Source organism: Cetorhinus maximus, chromosome 5 (assembly GCF_964194155.1).
Source record: "Cetorhinus maximus chromosome 5, sCetMax3.hap1.1, whole genome shotgun sequence".
Classification (NCBI taxonomy): Eukaryota; Metazoa; Chordata; class Chondrichthyes; order Lamniformes; family Cetorhinidae; genus Cetorhinus; species Cetorhinus maximus.
In genome coordinates, this window is record NC_135883.1 from 147,127,590 (window position 1) to 147,152,080 (window position 24,491).

The window sequence follows — 24,491 nt, forward strand, 5'->3', positions numbered from 1 at the left end:
GGGTACCCATTATCCTGCAGGATGTCTTTGATGCGCCCTATTTCAGCATCAAGCTTGCATGGTGAGCAAATGGCTTAAGCCCTAAGTATGAGGTTGCCGATAAAGCCAATTTTATAACATGAGCTATAAGAATCACAATACGCGTATTGACCAGTGAAGGTAGACCATGGTAAAGCTCCCCCTGACAAATTGCTCAACCGGTATGTCAAGGAAAGGGAATTCATTTGACTGGTGAATTTGAGCACAGGATGGAGCCCATTAAGACATGCAAGGAAATTATTACATGCTGCTACGGATTTAAATATAGCAAAGTATCGTCCACATATTGGAAATATGCAAGGGGTAGGAGGTTAGATATCATTCAATCAAAAACACGTTTCTCAGGGACCCCAACTAAGATGTTTACAAGAGCTGGTCCTAGAGGGGATCCCATGGCAAAACCATCTATGCAGAAGCAACACGAGTGGCATTTGTCACTAACAGGATGTTGCCATCAAGCCAAAAAGATGTTCTAGCTATCGCACAAATGAGTAATGTGGTATATGAATTTCAGTGCCAGTGTGATGCTAAGTGTATAGGCCGTATGTCCCAAAGACTAGTGAATCATGTCAAACATGTCCCTTCCGCTGCTCGCAATGGGCAAGGTACAGACCGTACCCAACCAGCCCATGCTTCCAAAACTCAAAACACAGTGTCCAACATTAGATGTGATTCCGTGATTGGAAAACATTTGCTAAATAGTCCTCACTGTGCTAAAAGTTACGCTGACAACCAATTTAAGATTGTCAGTCGGACTCACAGTGTGTACTGGAAGCTACATAGATTAATACACAGGGCCCTGTTCTTTGTAGAAAGAAAGAACATGTATACATATTGCGCCTGTTCCAGCTAAACAAAATAAGTGATAGCCGTTCACTGGTTCATTCCTCAGGGCAATGCCTTGACCAATCAGAGTTAAGCTGCCTAGTTTAAATTTCAAACAATGCTTGGCAGTTAACTGTCAGTCACCATTAACTGGTGCATTGTCCAAGGTAACGCCTCTTCCAATCAGAGTCCACTTGCCAACCAATCAGCACTCTCTTTTCACAAGTTGTTGCTTCCCCTGACATTGGTATTCTTGTGATTGTCCTGATTTGTGTGAGACAAAAAGCTTTGACAAAATGTCTTTTCCCAGTAATACTCGAGCTGTGGGGACTCAGTCATTGAGCATGTTCAGGAGAGAGATCGATAGATTTCTAGTTATTAAAGATATCAAGGGATATGGGGTAGTGCAGAAAAATGGCATTGAGGTCGAGGATCATCCATGGCTTAATTGAATGGTGGAACAGGCTTGAGGGCTGAATGGCCTACTCCTGCTCCTCTTTCCTATGTTCCAATGAATAGTAAAACTGACCTACCAAAAATACTATTTTTAACAGTAAGGTGAACAGAGACTTAGCAATAATAACAATATAATCTTATTTGGTATTAGAGTGTTTTCAGTAAAAACAACTCTGTCTCTCCAATTTTCTCTTTTTACTCCTCCTCCTTGTCCTTCTTGACAGCAGTAACTTGCAGAGTCCCACCACTTGTGTGAAGAGACTGAGTCCTCTGCCTTCGTTAGGTCTCTTCAAAGTAGATTTTGCAACACAGGTGACTGAATACAAGCAGAAGCAATAAACTTGGTTGTTTATGCTTTCCACTTTTCTGACCCTAAGGACGCTGGAGCTGGTTATAAAGCTGTTTTCTTTTATTTGTGAAGGAGTCTCAAGAAACGTGCCTTTATCAGAGATTACAATCAATCGTATTGTATTATTGAGTTATGCCACTCATTTGTGGATGTCTCAAAGTTGGTCTTGTGTGATTTTTTTTCAACTTGACAGGTATGCAGGAGAGATACTGGATGAAGATATGTATCGAGGCAGGAATCTGGCCAACAATCGCTCTTTACAGGCATTAGTAGCAGGGCTGAAAGCTTACAGCACCTGGGAAAATCTAGCCTGTTTGCAAGATTGTAGAGAGTGCACTGGCGGTATGGTGAGTAAATCATGGAAATTATTCCTTTCAAGGTTTGCTAAAAGGACATGGGTCAGCTCGTGAAACCCCTACTGAGAAATGTACGTTTCAACACTGGACCATGTATTAATTATATGATATCTGTAGTCCAGAGACTTGAGCACAAAACCTTCAACACTTCAATGCAGTACTGAGTGAGTGCTGCATTGTCCGAGGTGCTGTCTTTAACATCTGAGATGTTAAACTGGGTCTCTATTTGCCCTCTCATGGAGATGCGAAAGATTCCATGGCACTGGTTCAAAGAAGAGCAGAGGAGTTTTTCCCCAGTCACCCGGGAACATTTCACTCTCAACTAACGAAATATTATCACATTGCTCGAAAAGCAGAATACTGCGGATGCTGGAAATCTGCAATAAAAACAGAAAATGCAGCCGGTGTGGAGAGAAACAGAGTTAACGTTTCAGGTCTGTGACTTTTCGTCAGAACTGGGAAGAATAGAGATGTAATAGGTTTTGAGCAAGGGGTGGGAGGGATAAGGACATAAAAGGAAGGTAGGGTAAAAGTCAGGAGAGATTGAATGACAGAAGAGTTAGTCTTCCAGGACCAAAGGGGATGTCGATGGGGCAAGAAAATAAACAAAGAAATAAAAGGCGTGCCTGTAGCAGATGGTGCTGCTGACTGAAAGTTTTAAAACAACGAAATAAAGGAAAGGAAACAGAATGGAGCAGAGGTTATGGTCTGAAACTTTTGAACTCAGTATTGAGTCCGGAAGGCTGTAAAGTGTCAAATCGAAAGATAATCGAAAACTCGAAGTAAACCTGGGAGGAACGAAAAAGAAAAAAAAATCCTCTTTTTTTTTTAAAATTGTGTATCCATGGATGCCTTCACTCTTGGCCTTTGGTCCCAGCAGTTTTCTTTCTATCACACCTCTTTATTTATTTTTGGAACCAAAACCATGACACATAGGCAGGCCCCTCAGCCTGTCTGAGGAACGTTTGGAACAAAAAACAGAAAATGCTGGAAAAGCGCAGCAGGTCTTATGGACTCGAAACGTTAGCTCTGTTTCTCTCCCTACAGATGCCGCTAGACCCGCTGAGCTTTTCCAGCATTTTCTGTTTTTGTTTCAGATTTCCAGCATCCACTGTATTTTGCTTTTACCTGAGGAACATTTGGGGTAGGAGCAGGAAGCTGGTAGATGAACGGGGCTCATGTCCAATCACTGGGTAACAGTATAGTTTTGATGTAGCTAGACATCAAAAAGTGGAAATTAAATCCCGGCCATTCAACAATAACTCAGCAATTTACTTTCCTGCAGCTCACCTCACATAAAAGAGCATGGGCAGGATTTTCGTGTTTGTGGTGGGAGTCGGAAGTCAAGAAATTTCCCGACGTCACAATCCTGCCTCCTGCCCTGGGAATGCTAGCCAGTGGGATTTTCATCCAGTGAACGCTGGGACGGCCTGGAGTCAGACCTGCTGTCTCTTACAGAAGGCCCAAGGCAGAGACGGAGGTGGGCCTGATGTCGAGGCAGCCAGATTAGAAGGCCCACTTCCGCCGAGACCTGGGCCCAGTTCTGGAAATCAGTATGAGGCTCCCCTGACCGTCACCCCCAAACCCTCCCACCTACCCCTCCCTTCACCACCTTAAGCCCCTTAGGTCCACAACCTCCTTACCCCTTCAAACCCCCTGACTTCCCATACTCACCCTCAACCCCCTTACTCCCCAACCCTCCGTTCCCCCCTCAAACCACCCCCCCAATCCACTCACCCAGTATCTACTATAAACAGAACTTGAGTCTTAAAATACTATTTCTAAGCCTTTGAAAAGCTCATGTGTCAAAGTAAACAAATATTATTTGAAATTCACTTTAAAAATTATCCTCTTTAGAAACACACAAATCTGCCAGAATAAACAAGCTCCTGTTCCCCAATGCAGCTGTGTAAACAAACCTTGCTGAGCAGAATCAATTAGTGGTTGGAAAGGCAGCTCAGTATTCAAATTGATATTCCCCTGTAAAGATAGCTAAAAGCTCAGATGTCTGTCAAAGCTGTCAAACCAAATTCTGACTGAACTTCAAAGATTTAGTAAAAGCTCAGAGATCTGTCAAAGTTTTAACAGCTAATTTCAGGGTGAGTTGAATTTTGAGGAGGAAATGAAAGCATTGGGGATATTCCACAAAATTAGATCTGGATTTCAAACTGGGCTAGCCTTTCAAAATTGTACAATGCAGAATAGCATTTTATCCAGTGGATAATCTATTCTAATGCATCTGAAGACTTTTCCACTTTCACAATGCTGTTCTTTCCCTTGACAACTTTGCAGTTTTCAGAAATAACAACCTGACAACCACATTATTTAACAGTCTCCTACCTTTTCAAATCAAAACATTATCATCACACACTGCAATGAGAACAGATCAACTTATGCTATTGCAATTTATAATGACGTGTGAAGTAGACAACATCTTTTGTACTGCCCTTTCATATGGTTCCCGCCTCCAAACTATGGGTCACCCATGGTTCATGACACCTCTCTGCTGGAGTGATTTACATTGCCTACCAAAATCCACATGCCTTCACCAAAATTGTGGAAGTTCTGAAAAGTCCATTTTGGTAATGTTACCAGCAACATTGAGACCGCGTGTGAGCTCCTGACCTGCCCTCTTCCTAAGCCGATGAAAATTGTCGGCACCGGAAATGGGGACGGATGTCCTGGACCTGGATCCCGCATGCCATTTTAAAATCCTGCCTGGCGGGGCTTCAGCCTGGCATCGGGACAGGAAAATTCAACCCCATGTCTCTGAGTGCTTCATTGAAAAACGTGGACATTGAGCAGAGAGATGCTTGACATTGGGAGAAGGGAAACTACAGGCACGGCTAAAGAGAACAGGCTATCATGAAGAGTGACTGAGGCCAGGTGACTTGGACCATTCAAGAAACAGATAGCTGTAATGGGCAGATGGTAATGTTCATATCCTGGAAGCATGAAATAATTGTATCAGTGGATCGTCTTTATTCGAACCCATCAAGAGAGGTAGTGAACGAAAGCGGTTTAGGAAGAGAATTCTAGTGTAGCAGGTATAGCAACAGACAAAAAGTCTCTGACAGATGGAAATAATCTAACCAATGCTGGTATTCTAACAGAAATGTAGCGTTATATGACCTGGATTACTTTTATGATGTTGGACTGCTCCAATCCCCCGCCACCATCAATAACAAACATATGAACAAGGAGCAGGAGTAGGTCATTCAGCCCCTCGAGCCTGCTCCACCATTTAATGAGATCATGACTGTTCTGATAGTAACCCGAAATCTGCATCCCACCTACACCCCCCGATAACCTATCACCCCCTTGCTTACCAAGAATCTCACCACCTCTGCCTCAAAAACATTCAAAGACTCTGCTTCCATCACCTTTTCAAGAAGAGAGTTCCAAAGACTCACGACCTTCTGAGTGAAAAAATTTTGCCTCATCTCTGTTTTAAATGGGCGGCGCCTTATTTTTAAACAGTGACCCCTAGTTCTAGATTCTCCCACGAGAGGAAACATCCTCTGCATATCCACCCTGTCAAGACCCCTCAGGATCTTATATGTTTCAATCCAGTTGCCTCTTACTCTTCTAAGCTCCGGCAGACGCAAGTCTGGTCTGTCCAACCTTTCCTCATAAGACAAACCCACCCATTCCAAGTATTAGTCTGGTAAACCTTCTCTGAACTGCTTCCTGTGGCATTGCTAGGAGTGAATAGAGGATTTTATAAGTACTTCGGTGCAATGCAAGTTATATTACCAGTGACGCAAACATAACAGCGTGGAGCATAGTGCTGGGATTTAACACCGCTGGAAAACTGACGATAGTGTGATTGGGAACCAGAATGGAGCAGTATTTTGAAGGAGTCTTGAACAATGGCGGGGGCGGTCAGTAGTCCTAAGGTTCTGGGAATACTGGAAAGGGGAGATTTTAAGAACAACGCAGTGGCTCTGGGACCTGTGATCACTGGATGACAGCTCCCAGGGTCTGGCAGCTCCCAGGGTCTGGCAGCATTAAGGAGGGGATTCTCAGCATCTTGAAGCATTTGGAAAGTTCCAAAATCAAGAAGGACTGGAATTGTGGCCTAAGGGTTCAGGATTATTAACAAGGGCCACAGGATATAAGAATGGGGAGGAGGGGGCAGGTTCTAAGTCAGTTGAAGGCATCGGGGTTTGGCTGTTTTGGAGTTGCTGGGGTCGTATAGTATTGGGAGGGAAGGGCCCAATATCTTTATGGGGAGGAGTCCCTTTCTCCCTACTTATTCCTACCCATCAGGGTCCTGCTACAGTACATCCCCAGGACCTTTCACAGCCACAGCTGCAAATCCCTTCTTTCCTCATCGTTAATCATTTTTAGTCTTTATGTTCCTACTTTAAAACACTTGCATATAAATTTTCTGATTGTTAAAATGAATGGACAGAAAATCATGGGTGTGGTCTGCATTTTCCTGATGGCCGCTCTCAGTGTTTGCCAGGAATGCACTGTTAGTAAGTTACACAGTCTTTAAATAAATAAATATAAATTTCCCTGAAGAGCAGCAATTAGCTTATAAAGCTGAGGTAAAAAAAAAAATATCCAGTTGTGGCTAATGCCTTTGAGACAGGTTGACAACTTTAGTTAACAACTTTAGTGAAGGTATTAAAGGACAGAAAAGATGTGTCATTGAATAAATTTGACATGTTCTTGTGAAATATGTTTTTTTTTAATTCTTTTATTTAAACCCTTGTTTTCCACATTAGAAATTTCGGTTTCTGAGGAAAAAAATGAGAGCTCACAGGTGATTGATTGGCATTGTGGTTAAAATTATCTTTTGTGATAAACCCTTCTTCAGGTGTATTAAATCAAACTCCACCAAGTTACCACTCTTCAATATCAAGGCTTTTTGAATGCTTTGATTGGTTCAGCAACAAACTGATTGCAAAGGAAATGTTTATGTTGTTAGATAGCATTTTTTCCATTATAACAACAACCTGTATTTATATAGCACTTTTGTCTGGCGCAAAAGTAAAACAGGAAAGGTGGCCAAACCATGGCTTACAAGGGAAATTAGAGATAGTATTAGATCCAAGGAAGAGGCATACAAAATTGGCTAGAAAAAACAACAGACCTGAAGATTGGGAGCACTTTAGAAACCAGCAAAGGAAGACCAAGGGATCTAGTAAGAAGGGGAAAATAGAATATGAGAGTAAGCTTGCGGGGAACATAAAAACTGACTGTAAAAGTTTCTATAGGTATGTGAAGAGAAAAAGATTGGTGCAGACAAATGTAGGTCCCTTACAGTCAGAAACAGGGGAATTTATAATGGGGAACAAAGAAATGGCTGACCAACTAGATACATACTTTGGTTCTGTCTTCACAAAGGAGGACATTAATAACATACCAGAAATGTTGGGGAACACAGGGTTTGGTGAGAGGGCGGAACTGAAAGAAATCAGTATTAGTAGGGAAATAGTGTTGGAGAAATTGATGGGATTGAAGGCTGATAAATCCCCAGGGCCTGATAACCTACATCCCAGAGTACTTAAGGAAGTGGCCCTAGAAATAGTGGATGCATTGGTGGTCATCTTCCGAGATTCTATAGATTCTGGAACAGTTCCTACAGATTGGAGGGTAGCTAATGTAACCCCACTATTTAAAAAGGAAGGTAGAGAGAAAACAGAATTATAGACCAATCAGCTTGACATTGGTAGTGGGGAAAATTCATTATAAAAGATTTAGTAGCTCAGCACTTGGAAAACAGTGGCAGAATTGGACAGAGTCAGCATGGATTTACGAAAGGGAAATCATGCTTGACAAATCTACTGGAATTTTTCGAGAATGTAACTAGTAGAGTTGATGAGTGGGAGCCAGTGGATGTGGTTTATTTGGACTTTCAGAAGGCTTTCAACAAAGTCCCACATAGGAGATTGGTGTGTAAAATTAAAGTGCATGTGATTGGGGATAGTGTATTGAGATGGATAGAAAACTGGTTGGCAGACAGGAAACAAAGATTCGGAATAAATTGATCTTTTTCCAAATGGCAGGCAGTGACTAGTGGGGTACCGCAGGGATCGATGCTGGGACCCCAGCTATTCACAATATATATTAATGATTTAGAAGAGGGAACTAAATGTAGTATCTCCAAATTTGCAGCTGACACAAAGCTGGGTGGGAGGGTGAGCTGTGAGGAGGATGCAGAGATGCTTCAATGTGATTTGGACAAGCTGAGTGAGTGGGCAGATGCAGTATAATGTGGATAAATGTGAGGTTATCAACTTTGGTTGCAGAAACAGGAAGGCAGATTATTATCTGAATGGTTATAAATTGAGAGAGGGGAATGTGCAATGGGACCTGGGTGTCCTCGTACACCAGTCGCTGAAGATAAGCATACAGGTGCAGCAGGTGGTAAAGAAGGCACATGGTATGTTGGCCTTCATGGCGAGAGGATTCGAGTACAGAAGCAGGGATGTCTTGCTGCAATTATATAGGGCCTTGGTGAGACCACACCTGGAATATTGTGTGCAGTTTCAGTCTCCTTATCTGAGAAAGGATGTTCTTGCTGTAGAGAGAGTGCAGCAAAGGTTTACCAGACTGATTCCTGGGATGGCGGGACTGACATATAAGGTGAGATTGAGTCGGTTACGATTATATTCGTTGGAGTTCAGAAGAATATGGGGGGATCTCATAGAAACCTATAAAATTTTAACAGGACTAGACAGGGTAGATGCAGGAAGGATGTTCCCGATGGTGGGGGAGTCCAGAACCAGGGGTCACAGTCAGAGGATATGGGGTAGACCATTTAGGACTGAGATGAGGAGAAATTTCTTCACCCAGAGCGTGGTGAGCCTGTGGAATGCGCTGCCACAGAAGATAGTTGAGGCCAAAACATTGTATGTTTTCAAGGAGTTAGATATAGCTTTTGGGGCGAAAGAGATGAAAGGATATGGGGAGAAAGCAGGAGTAGGCTATTGAGTTGGATGATCAGCCATAATCATAATGAATGGCGGAGCAGGTTCAAAGGGCCGAATGGCCTACTCCTGCTCCTATTTTCCATGTATGATTTCTATGTATGTTACCCTTATAATCTGTCCTATGGTGCTTCATAGAGGCATTATTAATAAAAGCAAATTATGACTCCAAACCTCATAAGGACATACTTGGGCAGATGATCAACAGCTTGTTCAAGGAGGTTGGGTTTAAGGAGAGCCTTAAAGGAAGAAAGAAAGGCGGCAAGGTTTGGGGAAGTAACTCCAGAGCTTAGGGCCTGGCAGCATGACCGCTATTGGTGGAGAGAATAAAATCAAGGATGCTCAAGAGGCTAGAGTTAGATTAACACAGATATCTCAGAGGGTTGTGGGACTGGAGGGAATTATAGAGATAGGGAGGGGAAAAGCCATGAAGGGATTTGAAAACAAGGAAGAGAATTTTAACATCAAGATGTTGCTTGACCAGATCCAATGTAGATCAGTGAGCACCAGGGTGATAGAGTGAAGTTGACTTGATGTGAGTTAAGGCATGGGCAGCAGTGTTTTGGATAATCACACATCTCTGAAGGATAGAATGTGAAGGCCAACAAGGAGTTCTACTCCAGATTACAACCCTTTACTCAGTGATTTTCAATGTTGACATAAATAAAATATTCAAGCATGAAGAGGAAAGTGAGGACTTCAAACTGAGCTCTCACTCAAACTCAATTGTATATTGCTGAAACCAAAATCTGCAATAAACAAGCTCAACCAGCAGGGTTTTAACATGTAAAATGTAAATGCTTTAAAATGTATTCATATATGTATATATTGAAGAGTGGTAACTTGTTGGAGTTTGATTAATACATCTGAAGAAGGGTTTATCACAAAAGATAAGCAATTTTAACCACAAGGCCAATCAATCACCTGTGAGGAACCCAGCTTTAAATTGCTGAAAATGATGTTTCAAAAATATACAGAACCATTTGATTCAAAAGCATTTGAAATACTCCCAAAGGAACTTGTTTAATTTTTAGTGCTTTTTTTGAAGGACCGTAAACTAGCGCCAATATCGGAAACCCCCAGTGGTGATTAATTCAGTCAGGGTGCGGCCAGCTTTGTGGGCGGGGCCTGCTTCTAGCGTGCACTTCTTTTAAACAAGCTCAAAAGATCATTCAAATATGAGTTACCTTGAATATAATTTTCACTCAAATTTCTGCTGAGAAAAACAATGTAACTGAGTGGAGACCCCAGACCGAAAAACATTGAGCCACGTGGTTTTACATTTTTGAAATGCAGTTTGTTTACCAATGAATATTTGTGAAATATTGCTTATCTTTGAACATTTCAAAATAATTTTATAGGATCAAATGAGAAATGTAAATGAGTTATATAAACTAATAGTAGTCAACAATAAGCACATTAAAAGATCTTGTGAGTATTTGCCACAACCTTAGGAATTTTGCGCTGTCTTGCCTATTTTGTGAAAGAAAGACTGGCATTCATTTAGCCTTCATTTAAATTCTTCATACTTTGTAGATAATAAAGCCATCATTTATCGGGTATAGAGCAGGGGTTCCTAACTATATTCAGACAACAACATCTTCAATCACCAAGTTTACCAAGTCAATCCTTGTTTTTAGGGTTTTTAGAATCTAACCCAAAAAGTCTCCCTTTCTCTCTCTTCAGCTATGTCCCCATTCCCTGCAATCGGCTGATTCCCATTCTTTCAAGGTTTTTGTTTGTTAAATAGGAATGGGAGTAGGCCATTTAACCCCTCAAGCCTGTTCCACTGTTCAATGAGATCATAGCTGATCCACATTCTTGCCCTTTCCCCATATTCCTTAGATATTTGTTAACCAAAAATATAACCAGTTCCAATAAGTGAGTTCCAATTTTCTACCACACTTTGTGTGGAGGAGGGGAGGGTAAAACTCCAAGAAGTATGACTAATGGGAAACAAAGCAGCAGGTTAGCATGTGGGGGGGTGGATTCAACTTCATGGAAAATTATGAAAAAACTGAAAAGAAAGGGGAGCCCAGGAGAGGCTATTAAAGTCCCCAGAACACAAAATAGGACAGAGTGTTTGGAAAGGGCTAGGAATCTAACTTCAAGCACATTAGATAAAGGGATTACAATGAGAAAGGGGACGGGAAATACAGGACTGAAGGTGTTGTATCTGAATGCACATAGTATACGAAATAAGGTAAATGAGCTTGTTGCGCAGATTGAAATTGGCAGGCATGATGTGGTGGGCATCATGGAGACATGACTGCAAGGGGATCAGGACTGGGAGCTAAATATCCAAGGATATACATCCTATCGAAAAGATAGGCAGGTTGGCAGAGGGGGTGGGGTTGCTTTGTTAGTAAGAAATGAAATTAAATCGATAGCAAGAAATGACGTAGGGTCAGATGATGTAGAATCTGTGTGGGTAGAGTTGAGGAACTGCAAAGGTGAAAAAACCATAATGGGAGTTATGTACAGGCCTCCGAACAGTAGTCAGGATGTGGGGCACAAGATACACCAGGAGATAGAAAAGGCGTGTAAGAAAGTCAAGGTTACAGTGATCATGGGGGATTTCAATATGCAGGTAGACTGGGAAAATCAGGTTGGTAGTGGATCCCAAGAAAAGGAATTTGTGGAATGTCTACGAGATGGCTTTTTGGAGCAGCTTGTGGTGGAGCCCACTAGGGAACAAGCAATTCCAGATTTAGTGATGTGTAATGAGGCAGATTTGATAAGGGAGCTTAAGGTGAAGAAACCCTTAGGAGGAAGTGACCATAATATAATAGAATTTACTCTGCAATTTGAGAGGAAAAAGCTGGAATCAGATGTAACAGTATTACAGTTGAATAAAGGCAACTACAGAGGCATGAGGGAGGAGCTGGCCAGAATTGACTGGGAGATGAGCCTAGCAGGAAAGACAGTGGAACAGCAATGGCAGGAGTTTCTGGGAGTAATTTGGGAGACACAGCAAAAATTCATCCCTAGGAAGAAGAAGCATACTAAAGGGAGGACGAGGCAACCATGGCTGACAAGGGAAGTCAGGGACAGCATAAAAGCTAAAGAGAAAGCATACAATGCGGCAAAGAGCAGTGGGAAACCAGGGGATTGGGAAGCCTACAAAGACCAACAGAGGACAACTAAAAAAGAAATAAGGAGGGAGAAGATTAACTAGCCAGTAATATAAACGAAGATTGCAAGAGTTTTTTTGGATATATAAAGGGTAATAGAGAGGCAAAAGTGGACATTGGACAATTGGAAAATGACGCTGGAGAAGTAGTAGTGGGGAACGAAGAAATGGCGGAGGAACTGAATAGGTACTTTGCATCAGTCTTCACAGTGGAAGACACGAGTAACATCCCCAAAGTTCAAGAGAGTCGGGGGGCAGAGGTGAGTATGGTGGCCATTACCCAGGAGAAGGTGCTAGGAAAACTGAAAGGTCTGAAGGTGGATAAATCACCTGGACCAGATGGATTACACCCCAGAGTTCTGAAGGAGATAGCTGAAGAGATAGTGGAGGTGTTAGTGATGATCTTTCAGGAATCACTGGAGTCAGGGAGGGTCCCAGAGGACTGGAAAATCGCTAATGTAACCCCCTGTTTAAGAAGGGAGTGAGGCAAAAGACAGGAAATTACAGGCCGATTAGCCTGACCTCGGTCGTTGGTAAGATTTTAGAGTCCATTATTAAGGATGAGATTTCAGAATACTTGGAAGTGCATGGTAAAATAGGGCAAAGTCAGCATGGTTTCATCAAGGGGAGGTCATGCCTGACAAATCTGTTAGGATTCTTTGAGGAGGTAACGAGTAGGTTAGACAAAGGAGAGCCAATGGATGTTATCTACTTGGACTTCTAGAAGGCCCTTGACAAGGTGCTGCACAGGAGGCTGCTCAGTAAGATAAGAGCCCATGGTGTTAGAGGTAAGGTACTAGCATGGATAGAAGATTGGCTGTCTGGCAGGAGGCAGAGAGTGGGGATAAGGGGGTCCTTGTCAGGATGGCGGCCGGTGACTAGTGGAGTCTGCAGGGGTCAGTGTTGGGACCACAACTTTTCACTTTATACATTAATGATCTAGATGAAGGAACTGAGGGCATTCTGGCTAAGTTTGCAGATGATACAAAGATAGGTGGAGGGACAGGTAGTATTGAGGAGGCGGTGTGGCTGCAAAAGGATTTGGACAGGTTAGGAGAATGGGCAAAGAAGTGGCAGATGGAATACAACGTGGGGAAGCGTGAGGTGTAGCACCTTGGTAGGAAGAATAGAGGCATAGACTATTTTCTAAATGGGGAGAGAATTCAGAAATCTGGAGTGCAAAGGGACTTGGGAGTCCTAGTCCAGGATTCTCTTAAGGTTAACTTGCAGGTTGAGTCGGTAGTTAGGAAGGCAAATGCAATGTTGGCATTTATTTTGAGAGGACTAGAATATAAAAGCAGGGATGTGCTGCTGAGGCTTTATAAGGCTCTGGTCAGACCACATTTAGAATATTGTGATCAATTTTGGGCCCCGTATCTCAGGAAGGATGTTGTGGCCCTGGAGAGGGTCCAGAGGAGGTTCACGAGAACGATCCCAGGAATGAAAGGCTTAATATATGAGGAACATTTGAGGACTCTGGGTCTATACTAGATGGAGTTTAGAAGGATGAGGGGGGATCTGATTGAAACTTACAGAATACTGAAAGGCCTGGATAGAGTGGACGTGGGGAAGATGTTTCCTTTAGTAGGAGAGAGTAGGACCCGAGGGCACAGCCTCAGAGTAAAGGGAAGACCTTTTAGAACAGAGATGAAGAGAAACTTCTTTAGCCAGAGAGTGGTGAATCTATGGAATCAATTGCCACAGAAGGCTGTGGAGGCCAGGTCATTGAGTGTATATAAGACCGAGATAGATAGTTTCTTGATTGGTAAGAGGATCAAAGGTTACGGGGAGAAGGTGGGAGAATGGGGTTGAGAAACTTATCAGCCATGATTGAATGGCGGAGCAGACTCAGTGGGCCGAATGGCCTAATTTCTGCTCCTATGTCTTATGGTCTTATGGAAATGTCTCCTAATTTCATTCTTGAAAGATCTGCCCCTAATTTGTAGACAATGCCCCAGGCCTGGATTCCACAACCAGCTGAAATAGTTTCTGGCAACATTATCTGTTCCCCATTCTATCTTGAAACCTCCGATCAAATCACCCCTTAACCTTTCCAATTTCCAGATTATATAACCTTAGATCACATCTCTAGTAATTTAACCCTTGAATTCCAAATGCCACTGTGGTAAATCTGTGCAATACTCCCTCCAAGACTAATATGTACTTCCTAAGATGTGGTGCTCAGAACTGCCCACAGTACTCCAGGTGTAGGGTAGTCTAAACAGGGCTTTGTATAGCTGAAGCATAACTCTACCCACTTATATTCTAGTCCTCTAGATATAAAGGCCAGCATTCCACTAGCCTTTTTGATTATTTTCTGTATCTGTTAATACAATTGAATGATCTATGTATCTGGAGCCCCCAAGCCTCTTTTAACCTCTACTAAAGGGAGGTGATGGCATAGTGGTATTGTCACTGGATTAGTATTCCAGAGACTCAGAGTAATGCTCTGGGAACTTGGGTTTGAATCCCACCACAGCAGACAGTGAAATTTGAACTCAATAAAAATCTGGAATTAACCAAGTCTGATGATGGCAATGAAACCATTGCCAATTGCCATGAAAACCCATCTGGTTCACTAATTCTGCCATCCTTAACTGGTCTGGCTAACATGTGTCTCCAGACCCATAGCAATGTGGTTGACTCTTAAATACCTCTGAACAAGTGCAATAAGTGCTGGCCTATCCAGCAATGCCCACATCTCATGAATGAATAAAAAAAAACGATGTCTCGCTTTTCACCGTTTAGATCCAAGTGAATGGCCTTATTAGACTATTAATGTCCCTCTGTAATTTCATGCTTCAGTCTACGTTGCTTAAAGTCTGTCTTTGTGTCATTGGAAAATTTGGATATACCATTGTCTAAGTTGCTATTAAATAAGCAATATAGTTGATCCTTGTGAGATACCTGCCAATTAGAGTACCTGCCTATTCTCCCTACAGTTTCTCTCCTGCTCCTTAGCCAGTTTCCTAATCAGATTACTAATTGCCTTCATTTCCATAGGCTTCAACATTAGCTAATATGCTTTTATGAGGGACTTTATCAAATCCTTCTGGAAATCAATATAAATAACATCTATAAAACATTCTCCTATCTGCTACTTTATTCACGTGTTCAAAAATTTAAAACAGGCTTGTCAGGTTCTCTCTGATCAGTTCTGTACCCCTGTTAATGTTCAGCCTTTGTTTCCCCCTATTATTCTTGTGTTTATGTTAGTCTCCAACCTTTTCTTGCTGCATTTTTCCTCTCTGTTACTCTCTGTGTTTCAATTTTCCTCTTTAACTTCTCTGTATTTCTCTCTTTTACTCTTATTGTGTTTTCTATTACTCTTTGACAATTTTATATTTTTTTCCTTCTGTTACATTTTTGTAGGTGCTGAGGCCAGTTGTAGCAGGCATTGCCATCGCAAAAGAACAGAGATTTGACTGTACTTAGCTTATTTAGCAATAGATCTCAGAGCTCCTGCCATTTACACAAAAGGTATTGCGCATATCTTACTCTCATAAAGATCTGCATTTCAAAATCGGATTCTGGATTAAACAGCTGAATTGAAGTTATTTCTGAATGGTGCTTTTCTGAATGGAGAGCTGTGACTGGTGGTGTTCCGCAGGGATCAGTGCTGGGTCCTTTGCTGTTTGTAGTATACATAAATGATTTGGAGGAAAATGTAACTGGGCTAATTAGTAAGTTTGCAGACGACACTAAGGTTGGAGGAGTTGCAGATAGTGAAGAGGATTGTCAAAGGATACAACGGGATATAGATCGGCTGTAGACTTGGGCGGAGAAATGGCAGATGGAGTTTAATCCGGACAAATGTGAGGTAGTGCATTTTGGAAGGTCTAATACAGGTAGGAATTATACAGTAAATGGCAGAACCCTTAAGTGCATCAATGGGCAGAGGGATCTGGGTGTACAGGTCCACAGGTCACTGAAAGTGGCAACGCAGGTGGATAAGGTAGTCAGGAAGGCATATGGCATGCTTGCCTTCATCGGCATGGGTATTGAGTATAAAAGCTGGGAAGTCATGCTGCAGCTGTATAGAACCTTGGTTAGGCCACACTTGGAATATTGCGTGCAATTCTGGTCGCCACATTACCAGAAGGATATGGAGGCATTGGAGAGGGTGCAGAGGAGGTTTACCAGGATGCTGCCTGGACTGGAGGTTATTAGCTATGAGGGGAGGTTGGAGAAACTCGGATTGTTCTCACTAGAGCGATGGAGATTGAGGGGCGACTTGATAGAAGTTTACAAAATTATGAGTGGCATGGACAGAGTCCATGTCAGAAGATTTTTCCCATGGTTGGAAAAGTCAATTACTAGGGGACGTAGATTTAATGTGAGAGGAGAAAACTTTAGAGGAGATGTGCAGGGCAAGTTTTTTACGCAGAGGGTAGTGAGTGTCTGGAATTTGCTGCCAGAGGAGGTGGTGGAAGCAGATACGATAGTGGTGTTTAAGAGGCAGCTTGACAAATACATGAATAGAATGGGAATAGAGGGATACAGACCCCAGAAGTGCAAAATGTTTTAGTTTGACAGGCAATTTGATCGGCACAGGCTTGGAGGGCTGAAGGGCCTGTTCCTGTGCTGTTCTTTTCTTTGTTCTTTTGTTTGTTATGTGATGTCAGCTCAACTTTAAGATCCACATGCTTCTCTTTCTGTTCTATTGCACTCTACTCTTTCTGTTATTTACTACATTTCTCTTTAATTTATCTTTGCCCTCCTCCCACTTTCTTCCTTCCTTGGAGAGAGCTGCCATTTTGACCCAAAGTCAGTCACGCAGTGAGTCTTGTGCCAGATTTCCTTTTAGCCAAGAGTAGAAATTAGATATGCAGTGAAAAAGATACACAGTGGTTGTCTGGGACATCAGGAGATGCCATACTGCAACATTGTTTCCCTGATGTTGCTTCTATGCTTCTCCAGAAACAAAGTAACAAAAACAATGTTGCAATGTACAATCATGTGTGCTGCTGCTGTTGTTGTGACTACTTATCTCAATAGTTTTTTGTGCTTTATAAAAGTAACAATTTTGTTTCAAGAGGGAATTAAATACAAGTAAGGTCTCTCTAAATAATGACCAATCTACTGCTACGTAATGCTCAGTGAGTCAGAGGATTCACTGTTTTATAACAATACAGGTGCACATGCCAAGTAGGGGATAATATCAGAGCCACTAATTTATAATGACTGCAGAAGTTCAATTCAATTTTTATTATATGATCTTCTGAGATTTTTACTGGCGATTTGGAGACCAGGTACTGTATAATAAATCTTCTCATTGGCCAGAATATTGCTGTCAGCGTGCGGGGGCAGGCCTGACACGCCGATGCTCAAAATGACACGAGATGACGTCGGGCATGCGTCCCCACGTCATTTGGACCTTTTGTTCGGCAGGCGCGTGCTGGAGGCGGCTGCACGCCCGCCGAACTGTCAAAGGCCTATTAAGGCCATTAGGAAACTAATTAAGGCAATTAACAGCACTGCCCATCCAACCTTAAGGTTTGCGGGCAGGCGAAGAGCCCAAGTGGCCTTCACGTTTTTCAGGAAACCTCATCCACGGGCGGGATGAGATTTCCTGAAAGTTTTATTAAATAAATAAAAAAATTTCCCGAAATATAAAACATGTCCCATCTCATGTGACACTTGTCACATGAGGGGACATGTTTAGATCACTTTTTAAATGCTTTATTTAATTATTTTAATATCAACTTAATCTCCCTGAGGCAGCTCCATGCCTCAGGAAGATTGTTGCGCTCTTTTGCGCGCATGCGCAGGCCCCAACTCTCCCTCCTACCCCCACCTGCACAGGTAGCGCTGAGTGCTACTGACCATGCATTAAGCTGGGCAGGCCTTAACTGGCCTGCCCACGTAAAATGGCGGTGCGCAGCCGATCGCGGGCAGCAATAGGCTCCGCTCCCGCTCCTGCCCGCCCGACATAGGTAAGTTTCTGGCCATTATTCTGTGAACTTTAAAACGGGATGAACCTTTTGTTATATCCTCTGCCAGGGATTTAACTTTCATTCCTTACCATGCTTAAACTTGACAGTACACTGCTAAATAATATTCCGGATGTACCAATTGGAGTCAGGAGGGAAATTGCATTGTATTTCCAATGCACCACTTCTGCAAATACAACCGATGAGCTTGGAAATAGGCTGGAACCCAAGTACATCAGGCCTTTGATCTATGAGTGGGCGCAGTGATAGTGTTGGGAGTTCGGTGGGGGGTGGGGGCTGCAGATGAGCAGAACTTCACTGCCCTGAACAAGGCCATTGATGCAGAGTCACCTTATGCTGAGAGTTTTCATGTTCCTGGTCTCGCATTTTCTAGGAGAAGATTGTGATCTGGACCCCTGAAGATTGATGGTAAAGTTTTTTTTTGACATTTACTACCCATGGCCCCTTCAAAAAGTATGAGATGTGCCCACAGTAGCCTAGGCATACCTAGCCTCATGCAGATTAGTTGCCTCTTCTGAGTATTACCTAGTTTATTGGAGGCAGCGCTGGAGAGTGCGAGCAGTCACAATCCCAAACATAATTGTCGATATTGGGGTCGGGAGGTGAAGGGAGTGGGATTTAACTGCATTGAGGTTATTCTGTATTTTTCCAGCATTGCAGACGTACAAATATAGGAATTAGGAACAGGTGTAGGCCACTCAGCCCCTCGAGCCTGCTCAGCCATTCAATGAGATCATGGCTGAACTCCACATTCCCAGCTACCCCCGATAACCTTTCACCCCTTTTTCACAGAATTATCAAGAATCTATCTACCTCTGCCTTAAAGATATTCAAAGACTGCTTCCAGTGCCTTTTGAGGAGGACAGTTCCAAAGACACTCAACCCTGAGAGAAAAAAATTCTTCTCATCTCTGCCCTAAATGGGCAACTTCTTATTTTTAAACCCCTAGTTCTAGATTCTCCCACTTGAGGAAAAATCCTCTCCATATCCACCTTGTCAAAACCCCTCAGAATCTTATATGTTTCCATCAAGTTGCCTCTTACTCCTTTAAATGCCAGCAGGTACAAGCCTAGCCTGTTCAACCTTACTCATTAGACAACCCGCCCAATCCAGGTATTAGTTTATTAAACTTTCTCTGAACTGCTTCCAACCCATTTACATCCATCCTTAAATAAGGAGACCAATACTGTACACAGTACTCCAGATGTGGTCTCACCAATGCCCTGTATAACTGAAGCATAACCTCCCTACTTTTGTACTCAATTCCACTCAATATAAACTATAACATTCTATTAGTTTTCCTAATTACTTGCTTTACTTGCATACTAGCCTTTTGTGATTCATAATCTAGGACACCCAGATCCCTCTGCACCTCAGAGCTCTGCAATCTCTCACCATTTAGATAATATGCTTATTTTTATTTTTCCTGTTAAAATGGCCAATTTCACACTTTCCCACATTATACTCCATTTGCCAGGTCTTTGCCCTCTCACTTAACCTATTTACATCCCTTTGTAGCCTCCTTGTGTCCTCTTCACATCTTACTGTGCTACCTCTCTTTGTGCCATTAGCAAATTTAGCAACCTTTGGTCCCTTCATCTAAATCATTTATATAAATTGTAAAAAGTTGTGGCCCCAGCGCTGTGGCACACCACTCATTACATCTTGCCAACCAGAAAAAGCCCCATTTATGCCTGCCATCTGTTTCCTGTTAGCAGGCAGTGTTAGGTCTTGGTAGCACTCTAGGATGGTCCTGTGGTTTTTGCCCTGTTCTATGTCACCATGACTTGTTTCTATCTTATCTATCTTTATTTTGGTTAAAACCTTAGTTTGGACATGAGAAATTTTAGGTACTGATAAAAGTGGCAGATTAATGATGAACATCTTCCCTCTTGCAAATCGTTACATCACCTGTGTGTATGGGCCGAGCTAAAGTGACCTGACAGCAGAGGTGAGTTTGAAGGATCCTGTGATACACAAGTGAGAAGAGTCATTTTTGTAGTCCAAGATGTCTGCAAGTCAGTCAACAGCAGATGTCTTGGAACATTTTTTATTCTTTCGCAGGATGTGGTCACCACTGGCTAACCCAGCACCAATTGCCCATCTCTGATTGCCCCTGAGAAAGTGGTGGTGAAACTGCTGCTGCAGTCCATGTGGTGTAGGTACACCCACAGTGCTGTTAGGAAGGGAGTTCCAGGATTTTGACACAGTGACAGTGAAGGGACGGCGATATATTTCCAAGTCAGGATGGTGAGTGGCTTGGAAGGGGAGCTTCCAGGTAGTGGTGTTCCCATCTATCTGCTGCCCATGTCCTTCTCAGTGGTAGAGCTTGCGAGTTTGGAAGGAGCTGTCGAAGGAGCTTTGGTGAATTGCTACATTGCCCCTTGCTTATCTTACACACTACTGCCACTGTGCATCGGTTGTGGAGGGAATTAATGTTTAAGGTGGAGGATAGGGTACCAATCCAGCCGGCTGCTTTGTCCTGGATGGTGTCGAGCCTTTTGAGTGTTGTTGGAGCTGCACTCATCCTGGCAAGTATTTCATCTCACTCCTGACTTTGGCCTTGGAGAGTCAGGAGGTGAGTTACTCGCTGCAGAATTCCCAGCTTCCCAGCCTCTGATCTGCTCTTGTAGTCACAGTATTTAAAAATGACACCAGGGATAGCTAGAAAATTATAGGCCGGTCAGCCTGACTTTGGTGGTGGGCAAATTATTAGAATCAATTCTGAGAGACGTTATAAACTGTCACTTAGAAAGGCCCAGATTGATCAGGGATAGTCAGCATGGTTTTGTTAGGGGAAGATCGTGTCTTACTAACTTAATAGAATTTTTTGAAGAAGTACCAAGGAGGATTGATGAGTGTAGTGCAGTGGATGTTGTCTACATGGGTTTCAGTAAGGCATTTGTCAAGGTCCCACATGGCAGACTGGTCAGGAAAGTGAGATCCCATGGGATAAAGGGGAAGGTGGCGAGTTGGATCCAAAATTGGCTCAGTGACAGGAAGCAAAGGGTAATGGTTGATGGATATTTTTGCGAGTGGTTTCCAGTGGTGTTCCACAGGGCTCAGTGTTGGGGCCCTTGCTGTTTGTCATATATATTAATGATTAATATAATGATTTATATTAAGTGTGGGAGCATGATTGGGAAATTTGCAGATGACACAAAAATTGGCCCCGAAGTGAAGAGGATAAGTGTTGCCTCCGGAATGATATCAATGGTTTGGTTGAGTGGACGGAAAGGTGGCAAATGGAATTCAATCCAGAAAAGTGTGAGGTAATCCATTTGGGGAAGGCAAACAAATCAAGGGAATACTCAATAAATGGGGGAATATTGAGATGGGTTGAGGAAGTGAAAGACCTTAGAGTGCATGTCCACAGGTCCCTGAAGGTGACAGGACAGATAGATAAGATGATAAAGAAAGCATATGGAATGCTTTCCTTTATTGGACAAGGTTTCGAATACAAAAGCAGGATGTAATGCTGGAACAGTATAAAATGATGGTTAGGCCACAGCTGGAGTTTTGTGTACAATTCTAGTCACCACATTACAGGAAGGACATAATCACCCTGGAGAGAGTGCAGAGGAGATTTATAGCACTTGAAAATTGCAGCTATGAAGAAAGATTGGATAGTCTAGGGTTGCTTTTCTTAGAACAGAGGAGGCCGAGGGGTGACCGAATTGAGGTGTACAAAATTATGAGGGGCCTAGATAGGGTAGACAGGGAAGACCTGTTTCTCCCAGCTGAGGGGTCAGTTACCAGGGGCATAGATTTAAGGTGATTGGTTGAAGGATTAGAGGGGGCATGAGGAAAAACGTTTTCACCCAGAGGGTGTCTGGAATTCACTGCCTAAGGTTGAGGCTGAAATGCTCAACTCATTGAAAAGGTACTTGAACATGCAGCTGAAGTGCTGTAACCTGCAAGGCTATGGACCAGGTGCTGGAAAGTGGGATTAAAAGTGAGTGGCTAGCTTATTTTTTTCTCTTTTAATGGCCGGCGCAGACACAATGGGCTGAATGGCCTCTTCCTGTGCTTTTCTATGATTCTATCCCCACTTCTGACGTTATGATGGAAGGAAGGCCATTGATGAAGCAGCTGAAGATGGTTGAGCCTTGGACACTACCCTGAGGAACTCCTGCAGTGATGTCCTGGAACTGAGGTGATTGATGTCCAACAACCACAACTATCTTCCTTTGTACTAGGTATGACTCCAAACAGTGGAGAGTTTCCCCCCCAATTCCCATTGACTCCAGTTTTGCTAGGGCTCCTTGATGCCACACTTGGTCAATTGCTGCCTTGATGTCAAAGACTGTCACTCTCACCTCAGCTCTTGAGTTCAGCTCTTTTGTCCATATTTAGACAAAGGCTGTAATGAGGTCAGGATCTATGTGGCTCTGGCAGAACCCAAACTGAGGTTCAGTGAACATGTTATTGCTGAGTAAGTGCCGTTTGATAGCACTGTTGATGACACCTTCCATCACTTTGCTGATGATTGAGAGTGGACTGATGGGGTGGTAATTAGCTGGGTTGGATTTGTCCTGCTTTTTGCAGACAGGACATACCTGGGCCATTTTCCACATTGTCGGGTAGATGCTAGTGTTGTAGCTATACTGGAACTTGGCTAGACATGCAGCTAGTTCTGGAGCACAAGTCTTCAGTACTACTGCTATAATTTTGATAGAGCCCATAATATTTCCAATATCCAGTGCCTTCAGCCATTTCTTAATATCACGTGGAGTGAATTGAATTGAATGAAGACTGGCATCTGTGATGCTGAGGACCTCAAGAGGAGGCTCAGATGGATCATCCATTTGGTACTTCCTGACTGAAGATGGTTGCAAATGCTTCAGTGACATTCGGCCTTGTTCAGTGGAATTCTTGGATGTAGCCAATCAAGATATTCGTTGCCACTGACATTTGCTTTGCTCTCTCACTTATGGGATAAATCCTGTTTTTTCTGTTTTCTCATGTCATTGTGGTGCTGATATTCTTTCTGCTCAGCCCCTGAGCCATTCTCCTAAAGACTAGAACGAATCTGGTTGGAAATACAGTGGGAATAAATTGTGAGCTTTTGCTGTTGAGAATCAATATGAATAATGGCCATTTGGATGATGTACTGGAGGGAAACTGCTACCCATAATCTCGAATGAGGAAGCCAATATATTCAGAGAAGAGCAAACGAAAGTATAAAATAAGGAGCAGCCCACTGGAACAGCTTTTGTGCATTTGAACACTGCAACAGTGTAGTACGTTCTTCCCACCACTTCCCAAAAATTGAGCTCCAGTTAACCCATGGCATCCAACCAAATCATCTATTTGAGATGAGCTGCTTTCCCCTGCACCATTTTGTCTGGGATTGCACACCTTAGGAAGGGTGTGAGCGCTTTGGACAGAGTACAGAAGAAATTTTCTGGAATGGTTCAGGAATGAGGGATTACAATTGCATGGATAGACTGAAGGTTTTTCAACTTAGAGCCGGGAAAGCTAAGAGAAGATCTGACAAACGTGTTTAAAATCATGAAGGGTTTAGATAGAATAAATAAGGAGAACCTGTTTCCAATGGCTGACAGGATGATAACCATGCAGAGAGCACAGATTAAAGGCAAAAGAACCAGGGGCAACATGCGGAAAGACTTTAGTTGCTTGGTAGTATAGAACTTGAGTATTGCTGAAAAAATAGACATACTATCGAAGCTTTTCAACTTGCACTCATCAGGACAGACACAAGAATGGAGCAGTCTAATGAGTTCCCTTTCCTTGACGCGCTAATTGAGAAACCCGCTGATGGGTTGTCTGCTACTGTCTACTGCAAGCCTACCTTTGCTGGTCAATATACACGTTGGGATTCCTACAGCTCTGCGTGCTATAAGATTGGTCTTATCGGCAATCTTGTAAACAGACGCTGAGCCATTTGCTCACCGTGCAAGCCTGATGCCAAAATAGGACGCACCAAAGCTATCCTGTGCAATAATGGTTACCCTGATCAGATCATTGCTCACTGTATTTCATGCATACTCACAAATGGGCCTAATGTTGCCACCTTCAGACTGAAAAGTGCCCAGTCTACCTCGAATTGCCTTGGAAGATTGAAGTGTCTCAAAAATTTGAGCTACAGGTGAAGCTAGCTGTTTCATGCTGCTACTGTGCAGCAACATGAGTGGTATTTTCCATTAACAGGATGCTGCCTTCCAGCCTACCATGCAAATGAGCAATGTGGTACATGAATTTCAGTGCCAGTGTGATACCAGGTATGTAGGGAGTACATCCCAAAGATTGCTGGATTGCATCACACAGCACATCTCTTCAGCTGTTTACAATAGGGAAAGTACTGATCATACTCAACCAGCTCGTTCTTGCAAAACTCAGAACAAAATGTCTAACGTTAGATGTGATTCTGCAATTAGACAGCACTTGCTGAACAATCCTGAGTGTGCCAAG

General features: G+C 42.9%; 1 protein-coding gene across 2 annotated transcripts in view; it reads left to right on the forward strand.

Annotated features, from left to right (window-relative positions):
- Positions 1-24,491, forward strand: part of acoxl (acyl-CoA oxidase-like) — a 418,282-nt gene that overhangs the window by 218,528 nt on the left and 175,263 nt on the right. For both annotated transcript variants that reach the window (XM_078542642.1, XM_078542643.1), the window contains one exon: positions 1,863-2,016. In XM_078542642.1, the coding sequence (XP_078398768.1) occupies positions 1,863-2,016 (154 nt within the window). The remainder of the gene's footprint in view (positions 1-1,862; positions 2,017-24,491) is intronic.